This window comes from Amblyomma americanum, chromosome 7 (genome assembly GCF_052857255.1).
Source record: "Amblyomma americanum isolate KBUSLIRL-KWMA chromosome 7, ASM5285725v1, whole genome shotgun sequence".
Taxonomy (NCBI): Eukaryota; Metazoa; Arthropoda; class Arachnida; order Ixodida; family Ixodidae; genus Amblyomma; species Amblyomma americanum.
The window spans coordinates 78,710,717-78,738,191 of record NC_135503.1 but is presented as its reverse complement, the minus strand read 5'-3'; the positions used below and the strand labels follow the sequence as shown (position 1 = coordinate 78,738,191).

The window sequence follows — 27,475 nt, the reverse complement described above, 5'->3', positions numbered from 1 at the left end:
TTGTAGAAGAATTTTTTGGCCGAACGTAATGGAAGTGTTCAAAAGGCCAATCTCGACAATCATTTGGGGAGTTAGTTGCAAGATGCCGTCTTGGTTGTGTAATTGCTGTCGCCTATCTTTGTGGCGGATCAGTGAACCAGCTCTTTTATTGGCGTAATGCCATGTACAGTTTTCAGAAACACGTAGAGCTCCTCATCAGCACGAATATAATTCAGTGCTATATTTCGTGAAAAGTAACGGTTATAAATTTTCATTCTTTTTTTTTTCCGAAGACGGTTACTGACTGCAATGCTCTCTATGAGAGAGTGATATCTGGTGTTGACTTTCTGAAGGCCTTTGATGATGTATTTTAGTTACTGTATAGGGATATTCTTCAGTTTTATTTGTCGTGCATTCTTTTATTACTGACTTATTGCCCTTGTATGTTATATCTTTGTGCCCTTCCTGCTTGCACCCAAGCAAGAGGTCTGCAGTATTATGTAAATAAGTAAATAAATAAATAAATAAATAAATAAATAATAAAAAAATAAATACAGGACTTCGTGTCCAGAACATAGCGTATCTAACATCAACTGGTGAAACCACGAATAGCGGCGCACTCTAGGTTTTTTTTTGTGACCGTAGTGAGACACTCCTGTGCAATCTGAGGAGACTGAACGTTCTCTTGGACACCGTCTCTCTCATCGCGTACCCTTAGCGTTCATGAACTGAGCGGCCAAAAATGGCTTTGCGGGACAGTGGTAGAAACACATTGTTTAAATTAAGGGGCTCAGATGGAGCAATTGCCGACAGACCACAGTAAGGATAATCCCGCATGTACATTGAAACCACCACCGCTGCTCTCCCAACAAGCTGCACAGAGCATGAGTAGGATTGTTTCTTGGTTCTGTTACGTAGTTATCAAACAAATCCATGTACCATTGATTGCACTTGTTTGTTAAATTATCCTAGCCCGAAGAGTCGCCGCGGTGGCTAAGTGGTTATGGCGCTCGGCTGCTGGCACGAAAGACGCGGGTTCGATCCCGGCCGCGGCGGTAGAATTTTGATGGAGGCGAACTTCTAGAGGCCCGTGTGCTGTGCGATGTGAGTGCACGTTCAAGAACCCCAGGTGGTCGAAATTTCCGGAGTCCTTCACTACGGCGTCCCTCATAGCCTGAGTCGCTTTGGGACGTTAAAACCCAATAAACCAAATCAGACTAGCCCGAAGGAAAAGAAAAAAAACTAACCGTGCTCACCATGTTTCGTGTACTACAGCTCTTGTACATCGTAATCGGGCCGGACGGTTATTCAGAACACTGACTTCAGTGTTGCGACAATATTAGAAGCGCTGCAACGCCATGCGTCGGGTGCCGACTTTATATCCCTCTATGGTTGCCTGTCTCGGTCTCCCACTGCATGCAGTTTGTACATTTGCAGCATAGTTTCAGAAGGGAATCTGTGGATAAAATTGGGACGTGCAGCAACGTAACCTCCCGAAAATGGACACAACGTTGCTATACAGAATACGCGGAGTGTAATACGCTTCGTACCTGCGCAATTGTAACATTTGCATCGCAGTCTCAGGCTGCAAACAATTATTACGTTAGAACCAGAAAAAAAATTCAGGGGGCACTTTGTTGAACTAAAGTGCGGTGAGGCGAAAGCCGTTAGCGCGGTGTTGCTGCTTGTGTCACTGATGTGGGGTTAAGATGTTAATTAAGTACACAATTGCTTGTGAATCTTAAAGGCTGGAGACACTGCAGGGCATTTGGGAGGCATCCATCTGATTCGACGCCCTTCTGCAAACACTCTCCAGCGTCCTAGACAAGCAGAACTACATATGCGTTGGCAGGAAGTAGCGTAGTCGTTAGCACGCTTGGTTGCGGAACGGAAGGATGGTAGAACTACTCTCTGAGTATTTGCATGCTTGCATTCATACTATTATGCTCCTGCAAAAGTGATGATACAGTTTGCTGTATTAGTTGCCGGCGGCGATACCATAACAATAAAGACTTCGAACGGCGATTCCTTGTCAATGCACTGCTATCAGTGAGTGTTTGCGACCCGATTTTAGGATAGTGTCTCGCTTGTGAGAAGAATTCGTTCTTAACTCACTCTTGAAACCTTTTAACAAAAAAATAACTAAACAGATAGCCTCACTAGAGAGAATACATGGGTAAGCATTTACCCTTCATCTCGTTATGAGAAGCTGAATTCGCGTTCTTGCTTGTATCATACTCTTTTCAAAATTTTTTGCGTGTATATTGATTTTTTTTCTTTGTTTTGTGCCTTGTTATCAACGCTGCCAAGCTGCAGACGTGACGGTCGTCCATTAATATCGTGTTGGCTGCAGCAAATAGCGCGTGCTTTTTTTTTTTAATGTATACAGATTTTTCTTTTAACAGCCGTAAAAGATGCATCGTCGTGGTCCGTGCAGGTGGATTGTGCGCCAAGGCGGACATTATGTCCGTGATAAAGTTCATTTAAAAGACTATTAATGAACTATAAATTGAATGCTGTAAACATCGAAAGTGAACCAAGTCTTCAAAATTCTTTAATAGCTACAAAGTCTTTAAAAGGATCCAATTCCCAAAGTCACTCGCGAAATGCGCCGGTGTTAGCACATCTCCACTTTATGCCATGGGGATGAATTTATCGCCGCAATAACTAAACAGCGATACTTAATCGTGGGGCCGACCAGCTGCCTTCTTCTGTGCGCCGTGAGAGATTTGGGGAGGCAAAGCCGCTTGCATAGTGAGAATTACTCGCCCACATTCGACAGTACTAGTATAGGACTGCCGCGCCTGACAGAGTTCCTGACAGAGGCGCACCAAAATAAAAAAAGAGGAAAACAGGGAGCACGGCAATAAAGTAGAAAAAAAATGGCGAGTAATAAATAGCGTCGGCAACCAGCTGAAGGAACATGGGCTGGGAATGAGGGGGACACATAGGTATTTGGCTTTTCCCGTAGCCGCCTTTGTCGCTTCGACTCAGGCGGCTGGAATGCGCGTTTTGACATGGATGGGTAGCAGGCGCTCGTCACGTGCAAAGCCAGTTTAGAAGAAAAACTTTACGATTCTGCTCATCGGGCCTTTCCCTTTTGACGTCACGCTGTTTACCCTAGGGATAGGTCTCTCTCCGCTGTAAAGAAAGTGACAATGCTTTGGTTTACACAACCGGATTCGCCGGAAGGTAAAGCAAAATTCCAAAAAAAAAGGAGTGGACCATTTGCGGAAAAACTTTATGCGCATGCGCGGCGACGGCGCAGCCAGCGCCCTCTATAGACGATTTGGTTTTGGTTGGAAAGCACGAGCCGGCCGTGCAGTCCTACGCTGTAGTGCGGCGACTAATGTGAGCTCCTTGCCTCGCTTTTGCCGCGTGTATAAAAATGCCAGCCCACTGCGTGGCCTACGGTTGCACGAATTACTTCATTGAGAAAGGAAGCACAAAGTTCTTCAGGTTCCCGTGCGTGAGGCACCGAGCCTTAAAGAGAGCGGCGTGGATAACGGCTGTGAGAAGAAAGAATGCAGATGGCTCGCCATGGGAGCCGAACGAACATTCTCGGATCTGCAGCTCGCATTTTATAACAGGTACGGCACTTTTAAGCGTTTATGTATAGGTTTGTACGATTAGAAACAACGTTCAATGCAGGACGGCCGTCAAAATTCGAGAACCATCCTGACTTCGTTCCAAGTGTGTTCAACTACGTTAGGAGTCCCGGTGATGCTGCTGTGCTTCGTCATAGCCGATGGCTGAAACGACAAAAAGGTAAGCGCTACTTTTTCTGTTGATTTCTCGCGGGGTCTAGAAGCACCAACGCCGAACTGGGGAGCACATGTAATGCATTGTTCGCGTCTCTTATTTTTGTGGTCGCTTTCATCGTCAGTGGGATGAGCCTGTAAACGCTTGTCGTTGTGATATGCAGTGGCTAGCGTAGTGCGGCCGTCACCTGTTGCGTGGTTTAGAGAACCCGCACGGCGAAAGCCGCGCAAATACCGCGTGTAGATTTATTACCCAGTCGATAAATATTGCCAATGATACGCGCGTTTATGAAGTGCTTTTAGATTACAAAGTTGGACATTTTCAAAATTGTGAACGCCAATGCAATGCCTTCATTGAAAATATTTTCACTGTATTTCTCTGACCTACAATATGTGGCTGCTGTAAATGTCTCACCCTCATTGCTTGTATTGAGCAGTATGTTTACTGCATAACCGCTGTTTCATGGTTGTAGGGGAACTTGAAACGCCAGCGTGTGCAGCAAAAAGACGTGTAGCTGCTCCTGATGATATGGCAGAGTTTCAGCAGACTGCTAATGGTGAGCTTGCATTGCTTTGCAGACTGTAATGCTCTAAGCTTTTGCCCATATTGTTTTGTGAACACTGCAGCTGCTTGTTGCACCTGGCCTTGCTTCTGCTGCAGTATACTCACATAGCACAGTCAATGTTATGCACGAAGGGTTTCTCCAGCTTCTGAGTGCCAGCTGTTGTTGCTTGCAGGGAATCTTGACATGAACACAAATGCGGCACAGGATAACAGAGTAGATGAGGACTCAGTGGCACTACAATTGCCTGCAAATCGTGAGTTTGCACATGTTTGATCAGCCGTTGCTCTTCTTGTGGGTCTGTGCTGGACCGAGAAGCCACCAAGGTTTTTCCAGGTTCTGAGTGCTAGCCATTGTCTTGCTAGCAGAAAATCCTGACCTGGCCACAAGTTCTCCTCGGGACGTCACAACGGCTCAGGAGGACACAGTAGAGTTGCAGCAGCCTGAAAATGGTGTTTGCATGCGCTTTGCAGATTGAAATGCTTTTCTGAGCTTTTGCTCACACCATGGTGCGAACGCTGCGGTTGCTTGTTGCAGATGGCCTGCTTCTGCTGCGAGAAACTCATCAACTAGAGATTAATTATAGAGCTCTTTTGTTAGAGAGTGTGTTCTAGTGTGCTTGCAGAGGAAGCTCTGAAGTGCTTTACGTGCGCTTTTTTTTCTGTGCTGCTTGCAGGTATCAAGGAGCACACCTGGCCAGATTGCTGTTGTAAAGTGTGCGCACTTAACAGGGTGAAAGACTTGGAGGAGACAATAGGAGAGTCACAGAAGCTGATTCTTCGATTGCAGAATGAAAATGCGAAGCTCGAGATGCGGCTGGATGCAGCCATGTCATGTTTTCTCTCCTTGAGTATGATTGACACTCCGAAGAAGTGCATGTATTATACTGGGCTGCCAAATGTCGAAGTTTTTCACACTTTACTAGAATACTTTGCACCGCGTGCAAGGGAAATGATGTACTGGGGCTCTGATAAGAAGCAGAAGGATGACCCCCGGGGCAATCGAAAACAGTTATTTGGGCAATGAGTTTTTGATGGTGTTAGTACGGCTCAGGACAGGTATGCAAGGCCAAGAACTGGCTCGGAATTTCCTGATACCAGAAAGTCAAGTTAGCCGCACTTTCTCCACGTGGATCAACTTTTTACAACGAGAACCAAGGCGCCTGAAAACCTTCCCAACTCGAGAAGATATAGGACCCCACCTACCTAACTCCTTCCACGATTTTCCCGACACTCATCTTGTCCTTGATGCCACGGAGGTGAGGATGCAGCGGCCCTCAGCAATGAATGCACAACGCCAAGCTTTCTCTCCCTAGTGCTTATTGGCTGTACACCAGATGGGTACATCTCACATGTGTCGCGTCTATGGGGGGGTTCTAGCTCCGATAAAGCTATTCTGGAAGCCAGTGGCCTTCTTGACAAGCTGGATGCAGGTGACGCTATAATGGTGGACAAAGGCTTTATGTTCCCATACTTGCCACCATGTATAAAAGTTTATCGGCATCCATTTCGGGAGTGGCACCAATAACAGATGCCTGCAAAAGCAGTAGATGAAACTAGGCGCATAGCTTCTGCAAGAGTGCACGTTGAAAGAGCCATTTCAAGAGTCAAAGGATTTCATAGATTAGACAGGCCCTTTCCAATCTCAATGATTGATATCGCTGAGCAGGTTTTTGAAGTTTGCTGCCTCTTAAGCAATTTCAGGCTACCATTGATAAGAGAGATAGATTGATATGGACACGAGTTGTCTGTTTGCTGAAGGAGGGCATTTTGAAATATGAAGGATTTAATCGGCTAGAGCTGACAAAGGAACAAGGGAGGTGGAAGCCTCCAGCTGCTTACCGAAGTTTCGACATGACGACTTGCCTCCTCTTGTCGAAACGTTGGCAAGCACCCTGAAGTTTTCCCCTCGGTTGTTGACTTTGCGAGTGTCAAGAAGCTTTCTGCCTGCCCTCTCTCTACCACTGATCTGACAAAGTTAGGGAACAATGCTTTGGTAGCTGCAGGTGATGCAACAATAGAAATTTGTCTGCTGTTGGAATGCAGCATGCTTTCTGCCAGTTTGGCTGAAATTGATATAACCGGGGAAACCGTTACGGTTAAATTTTTTTCAATCTACCTTGCATTTATACGCATACTGTAATCACCGTTGTGCTGCATGACGTTACGGTCGAGAATCCCGATGCTGTTGAAATTAATCTCATGCTTTTCAATACATCTCTCAGCTATAAGCCACTTCAAACCCCACATACCATACCTTCAGTCTTAAAATGTAATGTAACAAGCAGTCTACCTTTGCTACACTGTTCCCGACTATATTTGGGAACAAAAAAATGGTAGGACGCCTAAGCTTAGCCTTTAATTGTGGAATGCGACAGCATGTTGCAGCGCTGCCAGGGAATTACTTATGTATGCACCAGTACACAAAGACTTTTCACGAAGTCACAGACTACAACGCATTCACTACGTCCCCTTTTATTCAGCTCGAACCAATGAGCCTACGTAGTGTTCTGTGCGTGCTCGCCTCACAATATGAAGGACCTGGATTCGATTCCTCGTATCTCCACAATTTCTTTTTTATTTGGAAGTTATCGTGTTGCAAAGCTGACACCGGCTGTTCTGCGACACGAGCTCCTTAACACTGCCGCATTAACCTGCCAGCTTCTTTCATCAAAAAACGCATATAAAGTGCTCAAAACATTAAGGTTTGTTATTTATTTACAAAACTGCTGGTCTCCAATTAGTCCAAAGCATGTGGGGAGTCAGTACAGTAGGAAGTTCAGAATAATTAGATGCGTCACAAACATTGAGATAAATTGAACTACCCAATATTTTACAGCTAGAAGTTTCCAGATTAGCAGAAAACGTAAAAGGTCAGAACAGTTGAAAATGAAGGCTGGAGTGAAGGCTCGAGTTCGAAAAGTATGCTTGGACATATGCTTGTGCCACGATTGTGAGGAGACATTTTGATAGTTCTATATTGGAACTCTTGAGACTGAAAAATAAAAAACACAAGATGAAATTCTTGTGCCCTAGATGAGAATGATGATAGGTAGTCTGGTGTGCTACTTTAATTTCTTTATTTTTATACGCAGACCTCCAAGAGGTATGCACACGTAATGCCCCTCTATGAATTTGCTGTGCGACACATACGTGCCGGACGTGTACAGCCGTCCAAGCCTTTTGACTCTCCTTGTCAGAATCTCTGGTATCAGTGCATGCTTGCTGAAGTGCAGGAGTCTTGGCAGTAGCTCCCGATTCCAGAATTCTTCATTGAACTTTATTCTCTCTACATAGAAGTATGGCGGGTCTTCTGGCGTGTCTCCCTCGGTCCAGATGACAAGGTCGCCCCAGTTATGGCCCGTAACTGCCATCTGGCCTTGAATTTGGTAAAAGTAGGCTTGGTCCCGGTTCAGCTCCACACCGTCTTCACTTAGCCTGCAGCAGAAGTTTTTGTCTAGGCAGGCTTCTTCGCATGCCACACCTTTTTTGGAGAAGCGGCATTTAACCTCAAGTAGGCTTTCTTCTCCATCTAAAACAACAATCCTGTCTGGCGAGGTAGCTATGAAGGGATACTGGTTATGGACATGAAGGCCAGTTTCCTGCACTGCTACACTCAAATCTTTAGCGTGCTGCAGCTTTACATAGGCTTCTACAGCATCTGCCTCGTGCTCTTTGCCATATGCAATCGCTTCAGACGTGGCTCTATTACAAGGGTACAGTAGTCCATTTAGTAAACCATCCGGCTTGGTACAACGGCGGATCCTCTTAAAGAGTGATGCTGTTAGCCGGACAACCCGAGCTGCATGCCACTTCTTGTTGGCTGCCTGGTGACCGTTTCTTTGCATATATCATGCCTCTCTTCTCGGCTTAGTGGCTTGAGTGTCTGCATATATGACTGCACCTCAGTCGCTGAACGCTCACTCCAGAGGTCGTCGCTGTCTTCTATAGCCTTTTTGTTGCATGGTGGCCTTGTCTTGGCTTGGTCGGTGGGACACAAGTACCGGAGTGCTTGCAGGTCTGGACCGGCGGATGCTAGTTTTTTTCTGAATTACTCAATGTCGTGGGGAGTAGGGAGTGGTGTAATGGGGCAGGGGTCATAATCGCGCTTCCGCTTCCCACGTGGAGGTTTGTTGACACAGTACTTTTGGAATTTGATTTCGACCAAGGACTTCCTTGGAGCGGCCCTTTTTGCTGCAAGTGAAGGAAAAATAGGCTGCTTCAGTTGTGCAACAAAATTAATTATAAACATGGCTGTTCAATACATGAGAAACTTGAGTTTATTGTGTCCGCTATGTTTTTTATTGAGTAAACAATGTAACACTGTTGAATAAATTGACATGACTGTATAAATAATCATGCAACTGTGCAGTTGTACATTTTGTGAAGGAAACAATGACATGTGAACTCATGAAACAATGTGCTTTGTAGTAGTGGCCTATTGGTTTCAGCATCCACCTTATATACGGAACACCTTGGGGTTCAATCTCCGATGTTGCCATTCGTGCATGAATGAGACCAAGTTACCTCCCCCCCACCCCTTTTCTGGTGCTTAGTTTCTTCGAGGTGAAATGCATCTAAAACTGGTCTTTGACCCTACATTGAGTTAACCAATTTATGCGCACAGTTTAGCCAAGTTGCCCTTGTGCCATAGATATTTATCGTGATCATAATATGCATGCACTAAGAATTTTATAGCTACGAACCTAGTTGAAACACAAGGCTCTTAGAGTACAGCAAGAACGGCAACGTAGGATTATTGGAGATGTGAGTAGGTGGAATGGGTGCTATACCTTCAGCAGGGACTATCCACTTGCAGAGTACATCCGTGCAAGACGGTGCATCTTCTGCCCTCGCAGCAGCACTGAACAGCAGCCCTGCCACATGTTGGCAGGTTTCGTTGAGTCTACAAGAGCAAAGAAACGCAATATTCACTGTTGTGCACAAAATCTCAGGCCAGCCATGTAACTGCTACGCGTTTCTATCTAAATTAAGCACGCGTTTTGCAGCAGCGAGACTTGCACGTAATAAAGGCCGCGACAAGATACAAGGCGCAAAAGACGAAGCCGTTGATGAGGCCAGTAATGCGCGCATTCAGCACGTTTCGAAAGTGATGCTCCTGCTATATTTCGTGCTTGCTGCCAAGTGCACACAGCGCGGTCGTTCCAGAAGAGTTTTGCCATCAACGCACGCGCGTATTGGGTAAACACCGCCTGAGATATACTAGTATAAACACTGACCATAGATGCTACAATGTCAAGCTCTGCTATCTGAACAGCGGGAGCACGGTAGAGCGCAATGGCGCAACCTCGCGTACATCCGCGCATTCTCTCCTGCGGCCCGTTAGCGCCCAACGGGCAGTATCAGCACGAGCAGTATACGAGATAGTACAACGGGTCGTTTACTAATCAGTAAAGTGTGCCCAGCGGCAAAAGGTGCTGTACGAATTTAGCAAAAACTCCTGCCTTATAAAGAAAGCGTAAACATAAACATCTGTGCGCGTTAGAACTGTACACCATTATACTGTTCAACTCGCTCGCACATAGGCGCACATTCATGCACATTTTCATTTAGTCATTCGGCGTTCCGCACTAGAGAGACACACGTTTATAAATAAAATATCTCACCCAGCAACACAATCGCAGTGCGCTCCAACGATGTGGCCCGTACCAACGACGAAGCATGCCGTTGTCACGTAAACACCGGTCTTCATAGACGGTGCGCACGCCGCTCTCATCAGGCCTAGTTCATCGTCAGCTGTTTCAAGGTTCACCTTCAAGTTTTTTACGTAACCTTCCTCCTTGAAGGACCAGCCGCGATGAGCCTGGCGAACAGTTGAGGTAGCGGAGTGCAGGTACTTCCACACGTGCTCGTTTCTCACGCTACAACGCGAAAAATCTTCGCTCCACCCCGTTTATTAATAATAATAAGTTGGTTTTTGGGGAAACGAAATGGCTTAGTATCTGTCTCATATATCGTTGGACACCTGGACCGCGCCGTAAGGGAAGGGATAAAGGAGGGAGTGAAAGAAGAAAGGAATAAATAGGTGCCGTATTCGAGGGCTCCGGAATAATTTCGACCACCTGGGGATCTTTAACGTGCACTGACATCGCAGAGCACACGGGCGCTTAGCGTTTTTCCTCCATAAAAACGCAGCCGTCGCGGTCGGATTCGAACCCGGGAACTCCGGATCAGTAGCCGAGCGCCTTAACCACTGAGCCACCGCGGCGGGTCCACCCCGTTTCTTGAAACGGAAATGGGATGTTTTCCTCCTCTATTATCGTCTTTGGCTGGCAAACGCACGTTTCCGGCAAATAAACTGCACTAAAACAACAAAACAAGTGCACGCCAACTGCCGAACGCTGCCTCTAACATGCTCGCTCAAAGAACCCCTTTCCAACCAAAAGTGCCGGTGGAGCTTCCCCGTTTTCACGACAGGAGGCGCTCGCTTTTCCGCAAATGGTCCATTCTTTCGCGATGTTTAGTTTCCGGGAGGCGTCTTGGGACAAAAGGGAAAGCACGTGAGCCTTGCACGTGATCCCGAATCCTTGACGCTGTTTTTATGATAGGTTGTTCGCTGGCGTACTATAAATACAGTACCATCGAGATGCTGAACACCATTCGTCCACACCCAGCAACTGCAGCCTCACCTTTCTGCCAGAAGCAACTGATGTACCACTCCGTCGAGAGAGTCATCGCGAAAACGGTAAGTTTTTAACTTTTTTTTTTGAATATTGGAACATTAAAACCTTTTTTTATATTTGTAACGCACTGCTGGGTACATTTAGTCATTACCTGTGGTTTGATTTTGGTATGTGCAGCCATATACTTCATCAGAAAAATAAAGTGCATTTATTCCATCTGCAGCACTAAGTTTGAAACCTAAGTAATGGTCTTTGAGAGATTGTTAAAAAGGTACTCTGGAAAACTCGCTCCATTTAAAATAAAGACAACGCAAGAACAAAAAATAATTACGCATTGTATTAGATTATCTGCTTTATTGTGGATGATTCATCTATCACCAAACACACAGACTTGTTAAGGACAGTATGCATATGGTAGGGAATAAAACAACATTGAGGGTCACTTATATTTACTCCGCTCACGCATCATTTAGTCTAATAGTTGTGACTGTTTTCACCCTGTTTACGACCGAGGTGCAAACTGCATTCCCATATTCAAATGCACTTGCTCCACTTTGCACCGGACTAGTCCCGAGCAAGACAACATCGTATCATTCAAAAAAATGTACAAGTTCATGTACATATCGTTTTCTGTAATGTTGTTATAAAAATGCTTGTTGCGCTTTTGTTATGGGTCACAACATTTTTGTTTAGTATTGCGTGCCGGCAAATAGTTGCTCAATTTAGTATTTGATATTAGTAAGTCGCACCGACCATAGTATACCGAATTTAGTATTATACCCCTGCTACACGGGCGCTTCGAATGCCTTACAACCTAATGTCATTCGACCCGACTGCCGAACTTACGCTGCTACATGAAGTTTCTCAACGGCACTCGGTTCGGATGACATTCGAGTCGACGGAGGTCGGCGGAGACATTCCAGATTTTGGAATGCCGTCAAAACGCGAACGCAGCCCGAACCGACCAATAGGCGTTGCCGCCGCCATCGCTTCGCCCCGCCCACAGCCGCGCGAGTGCTTTCGGCTCTGTGGCTGCTCATTTTGATACCTGCTGTTCGGTTTTTCCTGCTCTTTGCTTAGCAAATAGCTCGCGTTATGTCTACGTATGTGCTTGAAGATAACAGTGCACCAAAGAACATTTACCGCGTGAGCATGAAATTTCCCCAGCAGTGTGCCGATGAGGACGCCTTCGCGCATATACTACTGTTTACATCGCTGCGTACGAACAGCTAGCGCTCGTTTGCATGACTTAAACACATTCTGCGCTTTAGTTCTATTAAATAATCTCATATTTTTTGTACTGGTTGTACCCGTGGCTTGTTAAGGCAGTGCGACAATCTGTGGGAAGAAGCGCCGATACGATCGCTCGCCTGAGAAACACTTGACAGCTGGGCTACTGACATCGTGTACGATCGGCGCTTGTCGCTAATTGTCCCGACTTCGTGCGACGCGATGAGTAGTTTATTTTAAACTGCTTTATTCAGAAGTATGATTGGGGACCGTTCGCGGTAATTTAAAAGGCATAACTTGTTATCCACAAAATAGCAACGGCGATGACTGCTGGTGGTCGTAAAGCAGTGCTCGGCGGTTTGCGTCACACCGGCGCTTCCCGTTCATCGTATGCGCGCCCTGCGATGTGAGCAATAGTTGATTTGAGGTCACTGTTGTCAAAACTACACTGGTCGATCATTTACGTTCGCTCAAACTTGTGAATTCGCTCTTCACAACCGCCGAATTCGAAGACGTAACCCTGCGGACTCGCTAGGCCTAGTCGTCGCGGAAAGAAAGGGAGTCGCTGTCGATTAAAATTAATTTGGCAAGCGCTTATAGCTGGTGAGTGTTCGAGTGTGCACATGTGAAATATACCCGTTCCTTTCGTTTATTAACAATATGGATAATGTAGAAGGGCGAATATATTCACACCGTCGCCTCATCAGCGTGTTTTCGCTCAGCCGCCGGCCTGCCGAGGACATGAAGACTGACAGTCCGCCGGTCGGATTCGTCGGTGTCGTTGGCCTCAAAAACTTGTCCCACTACAGTCATATATGCTGCTGTTGACCGGGATAGTGTCGTTGTCGCACTAGTGTGACCACCGCCGTCGTTGGTCGTCGTACACTGAAAACGAGCTGAGGAAATTTGAAATGTGTTTGGAAAGTGTCGTGTAGCGCCGCGGATGTCCGTCGAGTCCGAATGCCCTTCCAAGTTGCGACTGTCATTCGACTCAGGTGTCATTCGAACGTGCCCGTGTAGCACAGGTATTAGCCTTTCTCGCGATGGCCAAGGACGATTTCTATTAGCGTTTGTCGTGGTTACGCTCTGCCGCCTTCATATTAGCAGCAGCATTTTTTTGTTTCATCGAGATAACATGCCAGTTTTAATCGTAATAAGGTGCACGTGCGCTTTCGGGTCTTATAAACCTAATAAGTACCACAAAAAATAAAATCCTGAGACTCAGTTTCAGTTTCTCTACTTTTGGTTTCACCCCCCCCCCCACCTCCCACTATTTTCAGATAAATGAAATCGTTTCCTAAGGTATTGACAAAATGTCCCAATTTGTCTCTCAATTAGCGCAAAGGATGCCTGATCTATTGGAAAGTGTACTCCGAATGGCATTGTTCCCTGGAGCCTAAGAGGAATCTCAACGAGGCCTGTTTGCGCGTGTTCACATTTCCAAGGAAACCATCGAATCGACGCCTCCAGTCTGCCCCTGAAGAGATCGTGTACGAAATTGAAAAAAAGCTGTCCAACGGCCGTCGATCAAGCGGTCTCCTGAAGGTGAAACTTGACCAGGACATTTATCGAGGGGCTTTTCACGAGAAAGGCTAACCATTAGAAAAAAAAATGACTACTCTGTGAGGAACAAGACTTCTCCAGGCTTCAACTTCCGTCTGCATGGTCGATACGGGAAACGAAACTTGGGAACACGGTGGCGATTGAGTTTCCAATCAGAATTAAGGGTGGGGTGACACTTCAGAAGTCCTGCAAGAGGTTTCCTTGCGGATTTCCTCGGGAGACCTTGCAGGTTTTTATCGTGACAAAGATCATTGCTGGCGCATCGTAATACAGTGATAAGTTTTTATTCCCATGGAGTTCTACTTTTGTTCTATTTGTTTTGTTTTCGCGTTATTTTGGCTTGTTTTGTACAACGTGTCACCTGTTTAGCTCACTGAGTGTTACTGTCTCTACTCCGCTGCTATGACTTTTTGTTCGTCAAATTTTCTAGTTTTTATTTAGTTTTTTGTCTATAGCTCCACGAAATGGCCACGCCAGATAACCATATAATCTTGTCAGCTACCTTTGACAGCTGCAGTGTCACATTCACGCTGACCAATGAGGCTGCTATAAAGACAAGACACGAGAAAGACCTTCTTCGAAAGGCATACTTTGAAATTGTGCAATAATTTTTGCCCCCGAATGTAAGGCTTCCCATTATGGGTAAATGTTTTGAAGACCGGTTTACGTCACTGTGCAATATTGCGGATAGGCGCTACAGGAATTTGACAGGCCGTGCGAAAGCGTCCTTCTTAAAAAATACAAGGTTCATAAAGATTCACTTCGAGTCTCAATCTAGAACACCTGAAACGAATACCGGAGAATCCATAGAGAACATCATAATTTCTGCTCTGCAAAAAGAACACGAAAGAGGAGGAACAGTTTCAGAAAAGGCCATAAATGAGCTCAGAGACACCGTATCTGCTTATAAGGCTAAGCTTCGTAACCTAGAGCAGGAGAATGAAAAGCTGAAATCCGAAAAAAATACAATGCTACTGAACAAAGGAATAATGGTCGGCGAGGGTTCAAAAAAACAGACCGAAGGAAGCTTAATGCCGCTGGATATTCCATCGCGCAAGCACTTGACGCTGTACTGGAGAGCTTCTGCTTAGATGTATGCCAGCTTCTCGTAACTGACTTAAAAGGCCTGCTGCCTAAAGTAACATTCACGGAAAATGGAGAAATTATTTGTAATTGCGGTGTAAAAAGAGGTTTCTGCAGCAATGGTCAAGTTAACTATAATGCCATTTTTTCTCCAAACAAACAAAGCTTGCGAGAAGTTGCAGCCCTCTAGGACGTACATTTTGTCAGTAACGTTTTCTGGGAGCACCTCTCCGCGAGCGTCCCTAATCTGCATACATTAAGGCTAATAAATTCTTACAGAGAGCACCTAGATAGCAGGATAACTGTCTTCAAGACACCAGGTACCTCACCTGGCGCTCAGGTTTCATTTGAGGAAGACTTGGCGTTAGCTGCGCAAGAGCTAGCTAAAGATGTAGGCATAAGTGTGACAGAGATCTCCACCGAGGCACTCCTTGTAAAAATAGAGGGTGATGGCTACGTTGTGAGTAGACGCACGACCTGGACAACATTATCATTCGTCATCATTTGCAAAACGCGGCAGCTACAAAGCCATAACCTTCATCGCCTTCTCGGTGTGGCGGAGATCTCGGAGGGTTATTTTGAAATAAGAGAGGCTTTTCAGGATTTGATAAAAGAAATTAATTTTGTCGCACGAAGGGGTAGCATATCTGTAGGGGACCACGAGATTCCGATTCGCATCTGTCTAGGGTCACATTTGAAATTTTTGCTTGTTGTTCAGGGTCTGCAGTCTGCTGCATCACACTATCCTTGTCCATTTTGTCGAGCATACCCACAGACAAGGTGCTCAGTTCTGACAAGTAACAGGAGCTTTAATGAGCCTCCTTTGATCCGCACTCTTGAGAACATGAAAGCTGATTGCTGCGCAGAGGCGAACGGGATGAAAAACGTGCCATTGTTTAACTTCGACTCTGATTTAATAATTCCTGATGTATTGCACATGAAGTTAAGAATAGTTATCCGCCTTGTAGATGGATTGCTTTCAGAAGCAGAAGACAGAGATTACCGTGAAAAAGTCCGCAACCCACGTTGTATGACCATACATGTTCAGGACATCGTTGACGCCATAAATAACTGTGGGATTAAATTTCACATCTGGGAAGCCAATGGCCAATGAAGGAAACAAGGGAAAAACATTCACGTCGGCATCGGGGGGCGATTGTGAGCGCCTGCTGAAGGCTTTGCCTGAAAAACTGGCCGGGAAATTGCACCCTCGAACAGAGGAAAAAACTTTGCTCCTTTGGAAGCTTATGCGGAAAATTTTGTACCACCTGGAAAATGATGTTGAAGGTCGCAGCATAGAAAGAGAAACCTCAGAATTCTTTCACACGTTCTTAGAATTAGGAGCCCAAGTTTGCAAAGGCTATGGTAACGATAGAGTTACGCCTTACATTCATATTGTCGCGCACCACGCTTCCGCAAAGCACGAAAGGTTCAAGTGCCTAGGTTCGTTTTCAAGCAAAGGGTTAGAGAAAAAAAACGACGTGCTAAAGCATCTACACCATGGGAAGTCTAACAAGTGGAATGCAGCCGCTGACACTCTCAAGCTGGCGAAAAGACTTAAGTGAGTGAGAATATCAGACTAAGCCGTCCATATAAAAAGCGGGACTAAGACTATTGGTTTGAGGGACTTATTCAAGAGACACGGGCGAAGAGGCTACGCTGTGCAGAAGATAAAGTGAGCGAAGGAAACTGTCTACAAAATGTGGACGACATGGATGCAGGGGAATTGCGCACTGAGCTTCGGGCTATGGGAATGTCGACGAAAGTCAAATCAATAGAAAAACTACGCAACCTTGTAAGGAAAGAAAGAGAAAAACAATGATTGTAGCCATAGGGGGAGATAACAGTTATGTGGTGAGATGTGCCTTTTAGTTTTGCGTGTTTCCTCCTATATTTATAGTGCTGTGCTCTACCTATAGTTTAGAAAGTGCATCACTGCTTGAAGATGAAGAATACTGTTCCTGATTCCTTATGTAACCTGCCCCTAAAAGAGTTTTCGGTGTGTACTAAAAATAGTGTATTTGTATTATGTGACTGTTTACCTGCCATATATGCCCTGAGCAATTTTTTGGTGTAATATAAATGTGATATGTGTGTTTTATAAGTATTGCCTTTGTCACTTTTAAAACGATCTTTTGGCTTGTCTTTTGCGTAAGAAAATTCTTTTATGCAAACAAACCATGGAAAACCGATTTATAACGCAATCTGTACAGCTAGAAAAAGTACTTGAGGGGGGGGGGGGGGGGGGTGCTTTGAAAAAGAACATGCACATTACGCCTTTAAGTTCTGCGGGGCAGCAGGAAAATATTTTGCAGCGAATGTAAGAAAACTGATTTGGCGTATCGGGCGTAGATCATATGATACTGGCATCAAGTGCACAATGCGCACAAACAGGCTCGAGAAAAGTGACGACAGCAGTACTACGCACATTCAATGCCATCATTTATGTTCATTTGTATGTCCTTCTTTGCTGAGTCATTTTGTTTAGCAACCGATTAAAAGTTTGCCTTGTTCTTCATTCTTTTCGTAAAGTATTGCTTCTTTTGTATGCCATGTTGCTGTGAAGTGTGTTTAGTTATATTCATATTCGTTACGTTTGGAGTGCATTGTTCTGGTTGTACATGTAACATGAACACAAGGTAATGACACTATGTGATTCTGATTGTACACATTTTGTTTCCAAGTGTTGTATAAAAAGTGTTTAATAAAATATTTTATGTCGGCACTATAGCGCTTGTCCTTGCCTTTTTGCGGGGAAGTTATAACCCCTTCCGCACCAGCTGTCAGATAGTGTGACAAGTGCAAGTTTATTGACAGCGACGCCATGAAAATAGACCTATTACATTTGCTCGAATCCCTCCCCAAAGGTGCAAAGGAGAAAAGAAATATAACCTCCAGTGCTTCGAATATTACTGTAAACGTAACAGATCACTTCCCATGAGTGTAATCGTTACGAAGGCTTCCCCTTCATTCATGGTAATTTGCTGACATTGTGCTTTCCGCTACGTGCTATAATGACATCCCCGCATATTTGATATTCTCATTAACTTTGTAACATAGAATGCAATTCGTGACTTATTTTATTGGTATACATTTCTTTTTAGCGTCTGGTTATTTTTGTTGCGCTCTACCTCTCTATTATAATTGTATTTGGTTGGATTTACCAAACGCTGCTCCTTCGAAATTAAGCGATAGCATTGTTCAGTGCAGTATAATTAGTTTTTCACGTGACCACAGAAATCAAAGCTGCTGCAGGCAGAGTAACCTGGGAACTGGGAAAAGCTACAATGAAATAATACAAATTCGTTCCATTACGGGCTATGAGGGACAGCGCACTGGAGCGCTTCGAACTAATTCGACCCCCCGGGGGTAAACAGCCGGAGCGTTGTTGCATTTCGCGTACACTGAAATGTGGGCATAGCGGCTGGGTCCTGAGCCGGCCTTACATCACCCGGCACCCTGTGCAAGACTTTGCCACACTCCCCCCAACCGCCTCTCTCTCTCTCTCTCTTTGATTGTATTTGTGGGGTTGTTTCTCTTGATTTTTATTGGCCCTCATAACGGGGGGCACTTATAGTTTTCATTCTTTTAACAGTCTCAATGTAGTATTTGTACTGGCGTGGGCAGGTCACTTAGTTTTTTATTTTTCTTACCCCTCTAATTTATACCCCTTGACATCCTTTGATCTTGCTATTGGCGGTCAATTTCTTACACGTTTTCATAGCATTCTGAAGAAGATAAATCTTAAAAGCAAGCTGCTTGCGATAACGCAACTCATCTATTATACTGGTGAAATAGAAAAATTTATTGCTTAAAATGATTACAGCCCAGCCTCAAAGGACAGATGCAAACGTTCTTCAAAGGAGGCTCTCAAGACAGTCGCTTCAGACGATTGATATGACATCGCGACTAACCCTGTTAATCCGTGGTTAACCCTCTTGCACCTGGCGGCCCCTTGCGATGTCACTCTGGAAGATGCGGGAGAACTAACTGCGATATCATGACAATCGGCCGACGAAGCAGCGCAGCGGCTGGCAGCGTCGAAAATTGCGACAGCCGCCATATTTACTATTTATATATACCGTTATGAACTGCTTCCTTGATGACGTCCATGTAAAAGCGCTTTTTCGTAGCACAGAAGTGCACACAATTAAATTCACCAATTTGTTTGCAAACATGGAAAAAAGTTGGCGGTATCTTGCGGTATCTTTAAAAGCGAAGTTTCGTACCTCAAAAGCGAAGCCTCATTTTTTCAGTTGTGTTACACAGGATGGATCCCGGCAATACATCATGCATGCATATTACTGAAGTCAGAATGAAAGAACAGCAAAAAAAGTCGCCAATAGCTGGAGCAATAAAAGTATGAATAGTGATCATGCGTGAAATTTTTCATTCATACATTCATACTAATATATTTTCTACAGAAACTAGCACATTTATTAAAATTAGCTGACGAAAACAAAAGGTTCTGAACCCAGCTTAGAACTCTAAGTGCAAACTCGAGTCACCATATTCGGACAACGCTAGAGTCACTAATTTGAAAGCATTACAGGTGATCGTGACAGTAACAACCTGAACGTCTATTTAGACGCTATTTGCTTCTAGACTCCAAATTCTGTGTTCTGCCCGACAACAGCTGAACAGCTTCTGAATGTTTCTGGGTAAAGCTATATCAAATTTTCTTAAATATGTGTTAAAAGAATAAACTTAAACATTTATATCCGCGAATACTTTTTGATGTCGGCCGTTTGAATGCCGCTACGCTCTTTAAAAGTAACATGAATAGCTAAAATTCAGGCGAGCTAGCTCTCATACCCTAATATATCATGATCACACGCCCCAATAAACTTTTTAGATAATATCAAAAGGCTGACAATTTCCAAAGTTGCTCCACGACAAGCATATATGAACGGCCGCGAATACTTTATGTAGCTGCGTTAATGCATGGTCATCGTAACAACCTTCTATAATTAAAGCTTCGGTTGAGACACGGGATTCGAGCTGTGACATGTGTTCTTGTCTGCAAGGCAAAAGTCACCCGATAAAAAGGTAAGCGTCGAAATAGACGCAACTTCAGCAGTCCGAACCATTTCTGCAGCGTAGCTCGCTACCGGGCACCATCTTTCATATTTTAGGCAATATCAGGTTTCAATTAAAAGGCCTCAGGAAGCTTCTTGACCAAAGCTATGCCAGATCATTGCACACCATTTTAAACACCATATATTCGGGTACCTAAAACCGGGAAGCATTTTCGATATCTATCCGTGTTACGGTGCTATACAGTTTCAAAGTCTGGAAAAAGGCCAAAACTTTGGCCCCCTCCCGTAGGCAGCATCGTATAATATTCAAACGCGCTGGAAAGCTCGTGTATTAATAGCACAGGACTGAAACTTCGGCACATTCCTCAGCTTAGTGTATATTACGAAAATCCCCGAAGCATTTCTTGTAGGTGCTTTTGTTCATGTTTTACGATTTTTTGGTACCCCTTCCCATTCAGTTACGCTCCCTGTCGCCGCCACTGCCGGTAGATGGTGCAAGTAGTAGATGTCCCAGAAAGCTGGGCGTGGAGGTAGAAAACGAAAACCATACTCGCATCTTAACTGTAGGTTAGAAGAAAATATTATTTCATCCATTTTTCAGAGTAGGTGGCCGCCCTTCAATGGCATAAAACACAACATATTACTTTGTAGAGTCGAAGACATGCAAAGAAACCACAGTACATTAAACACACTTGTGACTAAACTGTAGACTAGGTTACGATAAATAAGTGACGCAAAGAACCACTTATTTCACTGCTGCAGGTACAGGAATGCACAAGGAATTCACGGCACAAACTGCATTGCACAATAGTATAGACACTAATACAATAATACATAATAGACACTGCAACAATAGTACAATAATAGACACTGCACAAGAAGAGCACATACAGAGAAAAGGTGTGACAAATAAGTCATTCACCTACCACAGCAAACACTGTCTGAGGTTCAGCTCAGTAAAAAAACAACCACATTGCACTTAATTGTCAAAATACTTTAAAATTTCAGATTAAAAACAAAGAACTGTCATTTAAACTCTGGGCTAGAAAGCATGCATGCTAGAAACAAAAGAAGATTCATTGCACTACAACAGGCAGAAGTTCGCCAAAGAAATCACATCCGCAAACTGCATTAAAATACCTGCAGTGCAATTTAAAATAATTAAATGTGCGGTGGCAGTTAAAGTTATGGAAAATTACTTTTCAAGAAAGATTTGGGCTTTTCTGTTTCTTGCCTTTTGTTCTTTTATAATATGAAGTTGATCTTTCCTTTGTTTGCATAAGTTGTTAAGCATTATGTATGCTGCAAAGTTTGCAACAAGTGTGACAAGGGGCTCGCAGGCATGCCCATTTTCACATGCATTTATGTCCTCAAGCCTCGGTAGAGAGTTGAGCGTCAGCTGCCGAACGACATTCCTTTGGTTGGGCCCATGGAGAAATTGTCTGCAGGCACTTTGTGTCACAAGCTTTGTAACTACAACCTCCGTGTACATGACTACTGTAATCACAAGGGCAGAGGGAAACTTGAGTCCTCCCCGGTCCAGATGTGCGATTAAGGAATGGGTGTCTTCTTTCATTTCCGTCTCACTTCCGGTAACGACCAAGTGTCCTCGGTAACTTTCACACTTTAAAGCTTTCATTGTAGCATGCGCACAATACCCGCCAACATAACCAATAACTGGCATTCGCTCTCTGAGTGCATCAAGGTAAGCGTCTACAGTTAGAACACTAAAGGAGGTTCCTACATCTCTGACACTGTTTGTCTCTTCGATGTTTCTGAAGTCATCAGTGATCATCTTTGGCAGGGCATTTTGAAGGCGAATCCTTCCCTCTGTCTCAGAAAGCTGTCGAACAGATATGTGGTACTGCCCACGAGCCATTTGCCGGTACTGTCCAAAACGACTCTCGAGAGGATCCGTTTGAACTTTCCCTAGTAGGACGTACTTAAAATGAAGTTCACTTTTGCAGTAATTTGCCAATGCCAGTAAGGATTGAGCAGATAGCCTTAGGGCACTCAATGAGTCCTGGGTAAGGACTCCAGTGTCATGCCAATAAAATTCCCAGACATCAAGCCAGGTAATAAAACCATTCAGAGAAGCTACTTTTGGGTCCTCTGTACTGCAAGACATGGGTTTTTCGTAAACAGTACGATGATGGAAGCATTTATTTGGCGTTTTTACGTTGACAATACTCCACCAGCGAAGAATGATTTCGATGAAATCTGCTGTTGCTGCCGCATGTTGAAAATCAGCTTCACCACTGCGAGCTGCCAGGGCTGTGGCTACGTGCGGATTAAAAGCCTGCAGTACCAGCTTCACATTTTGCCGTTCCAAGTTGCTCGGATTAAGTGCCTTGGATGTCAAGCCATACCCAGACTATATCAGTAGAGATGACTCCTCTTTATGTAAATCTCTCAAATTCTTAAATGAGGCAGTTATTTTGCATTCAGGAGGAACATCATTGTTTGAAAGCTGAAAGCGTGGGTAGAAAAAGCAAGTCCCCCATTTTTCTGATTCAGCCAATTGTTTCTGATACACTTCAAAAGATGTGCAGCTTCTATCACATAAAATAATGGCCGATCTGGATCTGCCGGATGTGATAAACATGACGAAGCATTGGATTTGACAAACATCTTCATTACCTTTCTGTTTAGAGAGTTATTGTCACAAACAACGGCTATGACCCTGTACCCAATCTCTTCTAAGCGTATGATCACCTTCGTAAATATGGCGGCTCCCTGGTCAAGGACGGCGCGCAGCTCTTTGCCTTCAGCACCGTGTTCCACCTGCTGCTGCTGTGCCTCTGGTCGTTCGTGCAGACCACCGTGACCTCAGTGCCGCCCATTACAGGCTACTTCGGCCTCAGCGATAGCGACCAGCGTCTGCTGGAGCAATGCGCCGACGACGAGGCCCGCGGAGAGTTACTCGACATCCTGGCGGAGAACCGGGGAGTGCTGACGCGGGGTCGCCACGGGGGCGTGCGCTTCTGCGAACGCTGTCAGCAGGTGAAGCTCGACCGAGCGCACCACTGCTCCCATTGCCGTAGGTGAGGGTTCGCTATGGCCCTGCTATGTACAGCCTTTGTAAAAAGGAAGTGGCTATATTGACGGCAGCCGGCAGATTCGCCAGAAAAATACACCGCAGGATTTCTTCCTGTCTTCTCTCAGTAACTCCTTTATTCCTTTCTTTACGGCACGGTTCAGGTGTCGGCCGAGATGTGGCAGATATTGCGCCAATTCCTTTCCCCCACAACCAATTATCATTTGAATATAAACCCGCCATGGTGGCTCAGTGGTTAGGGTACTCGTCTACTGATCCGGAGTTCCTGGCTTTGAACTCGACCGCGGCGGCTGCGTTTTAATGGAGGAAAAACGCTAAGGCGCCCGTGTGCTTCGCGATGTCAGTTCACGTTAAAGATCCCCAGGTGGTGGAAATTATTCCGCAGACCTCCACTACGGCACCTTTCTCTACCTTTCTTCTTTCATTCCCTCATTTATCCCTTCCCTTATGGTGCGGTTCAGGTGTCCAACGATATATGAGACAGATACTGCGACATTTCCTTTCCGGAAAAAAACAATTATTATTGTTTTAATAATAATAGCAATAATAGTAATAATAACTGTTTTTGGGGAAAGGAAATGGCGCAGTATCTGCCTCATATATCGTTGGACACCTGACGAGCGCCGTAAGGGAAGAGATAAAGAAGGGAGTGAAAGATGAAAGCGTAGTAGAGGGCTCCAGAATAATTTCGAACACCTGGGGATATTTAACGTGCACTGACATTGCACAGCACGCGGGCGCCTTAGCGTTTTTCCTCCATAAAAACGCAGCAGCCGCGGTCGGGTTCGAACCCGGGAACTCCGGATCAGTAGCCGAGCACGGTCGGGTTCAAAACCGGTAACTCCGGATCAGTAGCCGAGCGCGCTAACCACTGATCCGGAGTTCCCGGGTTGGAACCCGACCGCGGGGGCGGCGTTTTTATGGAGGGAAAACGCTAAGGCGCCCGTGTACTGTGCGATGTCAGTGACGTTAAAGATCCCCAAGTGGTCGAAATTGAGTTTCATGTCCCCTTACAGCGCGGTTCGGGTGTCGACCATATATGTGAGACGATTACTGTGGCATTTCATTTCCTCAAAAACGAATTTAAAATTTTCTGGTGCCCTATTATTGGTTCGCTTTAGTCACTTGACTTGCACCCCTCTCTCCCGCTCGTTTGTGAGGGATTTTGTTTTTATAAAAGAGAAAAAGAAACAGGAAAAATCAATATTAGTCCCCCCGGGGAGTGTGCCCCTTTAGGTAGCTAGTTAGTTTAGTTTATGGGGGTTTAACGTCCCAAAGTGACTAAGTCTATGAGGGCGCCGCAGTGAAGGGCTGCGGAAATTTCAACCACCTGGTGTTCTTTAACGTGCACTCTGTGATTCTTTGGGTTAGGTTTGATTACCAGCAGTTTTTTTCGCAGGGTATATTCTGCCGGCAAACAGTTGGAAGAATTCCATGAGTGTTGTTTCATTAGCTGTGTGCCGTTATGTGACTAGAATTAGCCAATCGGGTCAAAATGCCGACAATGTACCCTGCGGGCTATTTTATCGGGTGCAGGCACACTGGTTTCGTCGCAAAAATACGCACTCTTTTACGAGTCTGCTTTTGAAAAAGCCTACTTTTCAAAATTACTTAGACTTCCCGAAGCACTAACAATCCCCAGGGGGTCGCAATTATTCCGGAGCCCTCTACTACGGCACCTCTCTCTTCCTTTCTTCTTTCACTCCCTCCTTTATACCTTCCCTTACTGCGCCGTTCAGGTGTCCAACGATATATGAGACAGATACTGCGCCATTTCCTTGCCCCCCAAAACGAATTATGCTCTACCTTGTAGGTTTGCTGTGACCGAATATAAAAACAAGCTAGGCAGCCCTGAGCCAAATGGGATCGAAGACCTTTTTGTAAAGCAGTATTAACGGATATAAGTATCGGACGCGTGTGGACGTGCTCAGGTGCCATTATACTATGTGCGGACAAGCGCGCGACGAAAAGTTGACCTGGCGCATGTTCGCAGGTGCGTTCCAAAAATGGACCACCACTGCCCTTGGTTCAACAACTGCGTCTGCTTCAGCACCTACAAGTTCTTTCTGCTCACCATCTTCTACGTGGTGGCCCTGTGCGTGTTCGGACTGGCCAGCGCCACGCATCACGTGGCTGGCGCCTGGTCCAGCAACGCCTCCAGTTACGTCACGCTCAACTGCACCTTCCTCTACGCGTTCGGCGTGATGCTGGTTCTGGTGCTTGGCACCTTCCTATACCTGCACTTCACCATGGTGTGCAACAACGTCACTACCCTCGAATACCTGCGCCCCCATCTGTTCAAGGATGACAGGTATCGAACAAGCTGTCGACAGCCCAGCTTGTATATATTACACGTTTTGAGATGGCGTTGCTGACAAAAAGATTACGTGCAGACTAATTCGATAATTTTAGATTTTATTGAACCTGGGTAGTACAGTAGAAGGAATATACTTTATTTATGCAGCAAATTAAGCTCAGAGCAGATGAAGGGCTTGACTGTCCAGGGCCTGGTGATCCTCTGCTATAAAAGACATCAGCCAGCCACAGCAACAGAAAGGGGGAGTGGGGGGGGTTAATGGGCGCTTGGATGGCTACAGGACAAAGAAAAAATGGTGCTCTAGGTTAGCATACAGGAAGGTGTTTTAGGCAAGAGGGATCGGGAGGTAAGTGGTAGAGGTAAACACGCGTCGGAGTGGTGAGGACATTGGCTTGAACCTTGCGAAAGATGTGAAATCAGAATACACAGAGGGAGGGATGCGGAGACGCTCTGATAGTGGGGTCGAATTCTGAGCATCCTGTGTGCTTGACTCACTGAGAGGAGAGGTCGCGAGGTACTAGAGCAACAGCGCAAAAACGGCTTCCGCGGAAAAAAAGTGATGCCAGAGACACTGCTATCAGCACTGATTAGCGGGGACTCCACGCGCCTTGAACGTTCACACAAAAGAAAGGCGACAACGTACACCATCTGAGGACGCCATCGGGGCTCTTTGCGCAGAGACTCGTTCAACATTGGCTTCAGGGACAACAACGCCGAGGTTTTTGGCCACCGCAAGGCCCTCTGGTTCCTGCCGGTTTTCACCTCCCTGGGAGACGGCGCCCGCTTCCCCACGCGGCTGCACCCGGACCGTAACGTCTACGGGCCTCCCGTCTCGGTGGTGGTCGAGGAGCGCAGGCCCTCTGTTCCGGTCCCTCCGTTGCCCTTGGCGGACGAGGTCCCCGAGTTGCCGGTTTTGACCTCGTGCCGCAGGCCCGTTCCATCGACGGAGGGCCCGCTAGGGGGCCTCACGCTGACTCCTTTCGTGGCGCCGCCTCGCGGCAGTCTCTCCTTTCTTCCTCCGACGACCATCACCGTCGTGCCACCAACGGAAGCCGTGTCGTCATTTCGGCTTTCTGAGAGCAAGAAGGATTTACCGCCGATAGTAGTGGCACCGGCATTCACTTCTATGGAAGTGCGGTGACTCTGCGCTACACTTCAGTCTTCACAGGCTTCCCGTGAACGCAGCTTCTACTGTGACATGTGCTGTCCGGGGGTGGGGGAAGGGGGTAGGGAAGGAATCATCAAAGTTAGATGGCAAACGAACATATAAACATTTTTTGAGCTGCTTTAGCGTCCTTTAACATTTGTGACAATGTCATAGTGCGGCAGAATATTCTACTGAAAAGCACCCTGGCGAATGGGTTGCAGTTTGCGTTTGTAAAATGCCGATTTGTGTATTAAAAACTTGCTACAGCGAGATACTTACAGCTGCGAGTATCGTGAAATAGCCACAATTTGAGGCAGGAGGTTAAAGAAAACTTAATAGTCACGTGAATTAGAAGCGAGGGTCATAGAATAATGGCAAGAGTTAATGTCCTAGCTGAGATCAGGGGGAGGAAACTAATTTTGTTCGGGATATCTAACAATAAAAAATTCATACCCCACGGGGCCCTCATGGTAACATTTTGACTCAAAGAGAAGGAAGGCGTGGCGGAAAGCAGCAGCAAGTGGGGAAATGAGTCGAATTTGCCCGGATTACATGAATGCTCTACGACAGGGCGAAATGATATTCGTAGACGATGCCTTTGTCCTTCAGTGGACAAAGACCAGGCGCTGAGGAACTAGCTTTAGCACACCCACCATCAGAGTTGCGGCTGCAACTTACAAGGTTCTGGTACTTGTGTGTGTCAACAGGAGCCTGTTAGCCGCGACCTGTCGACCTGTGTCCGGTGTCTCCTAGAGCTTTGCTGCACTGTCGTCTCGACTGTAATCGGTCCCAGGTGAGGCCGTTCCACGGGTGAGGTATTAAACCAGGTTTTTTGTCCTGTGGGAATTAGGGCTTTTGAATTGCTAGGCTTTTGACCATAGCTTCGACCTCTGCAAGGGAAACTCCAGCATCCTGGTTCGCCAGTGTGCCGTCTCAAAGCTTCCCTTTTGAGTCTTTCAGTATTAATGGTGTCAAGGTGATCCCTGTGGCGCTAGTCCTTATTGGAGATGCAGCCATTAAACTCAAAAACTCTCGTATCATTCAGGAGCAACTGAAGCCTGTGACCAGCCGCCATCTGGAAATTTCAGAAGG

At 45.7% G+C, this 27,475-nt stretch overlaps 1 protein-coding gene and 2 pseudogenes across 1 annotated transcript; 2 read left to right on the top strand and 1 right to left on the bottom strand.

Moving 5' to 3' along the window:
• Window positions 1-3,367: 3,367 nt before the first annotated feature.
• LOC144097838 (uncharacterized) lies at window positions 3,368-6,034 on the top strand (annotated as a pseudogene).
• Window positions 6,035-7,224: 1,190 nt separating this feature from the next.
• On the bottom strand, window positions 7,225-16,216 carry LOC144097837 (uncharacterized; annotated as a pseudogene).
• A 5,689-nt stretch (window positions 16,217-21,905) lies between these two features.
• LOC144097836 (palmitoyltransferase ZDHHC20-B-like) lies at window positions 21,906-26,377 on the top strand. The gene is made up of 4 exons (XM_077630459.1): window positions 21,906-21,936; window positions 22,566-22,905; window positions 24,913-25,230; window positions 25,915-26,377. Exons 1-4 carry the CDS (start codon window positions 21,906-21,908, stop codon window positions 26,375-26,377), a joined length of 1,152 nt encoding a protein of 383 aa, XP_077486585.1.
• Window positions 26,378-27,475: the final 1,098 nt, after the last annotated feature.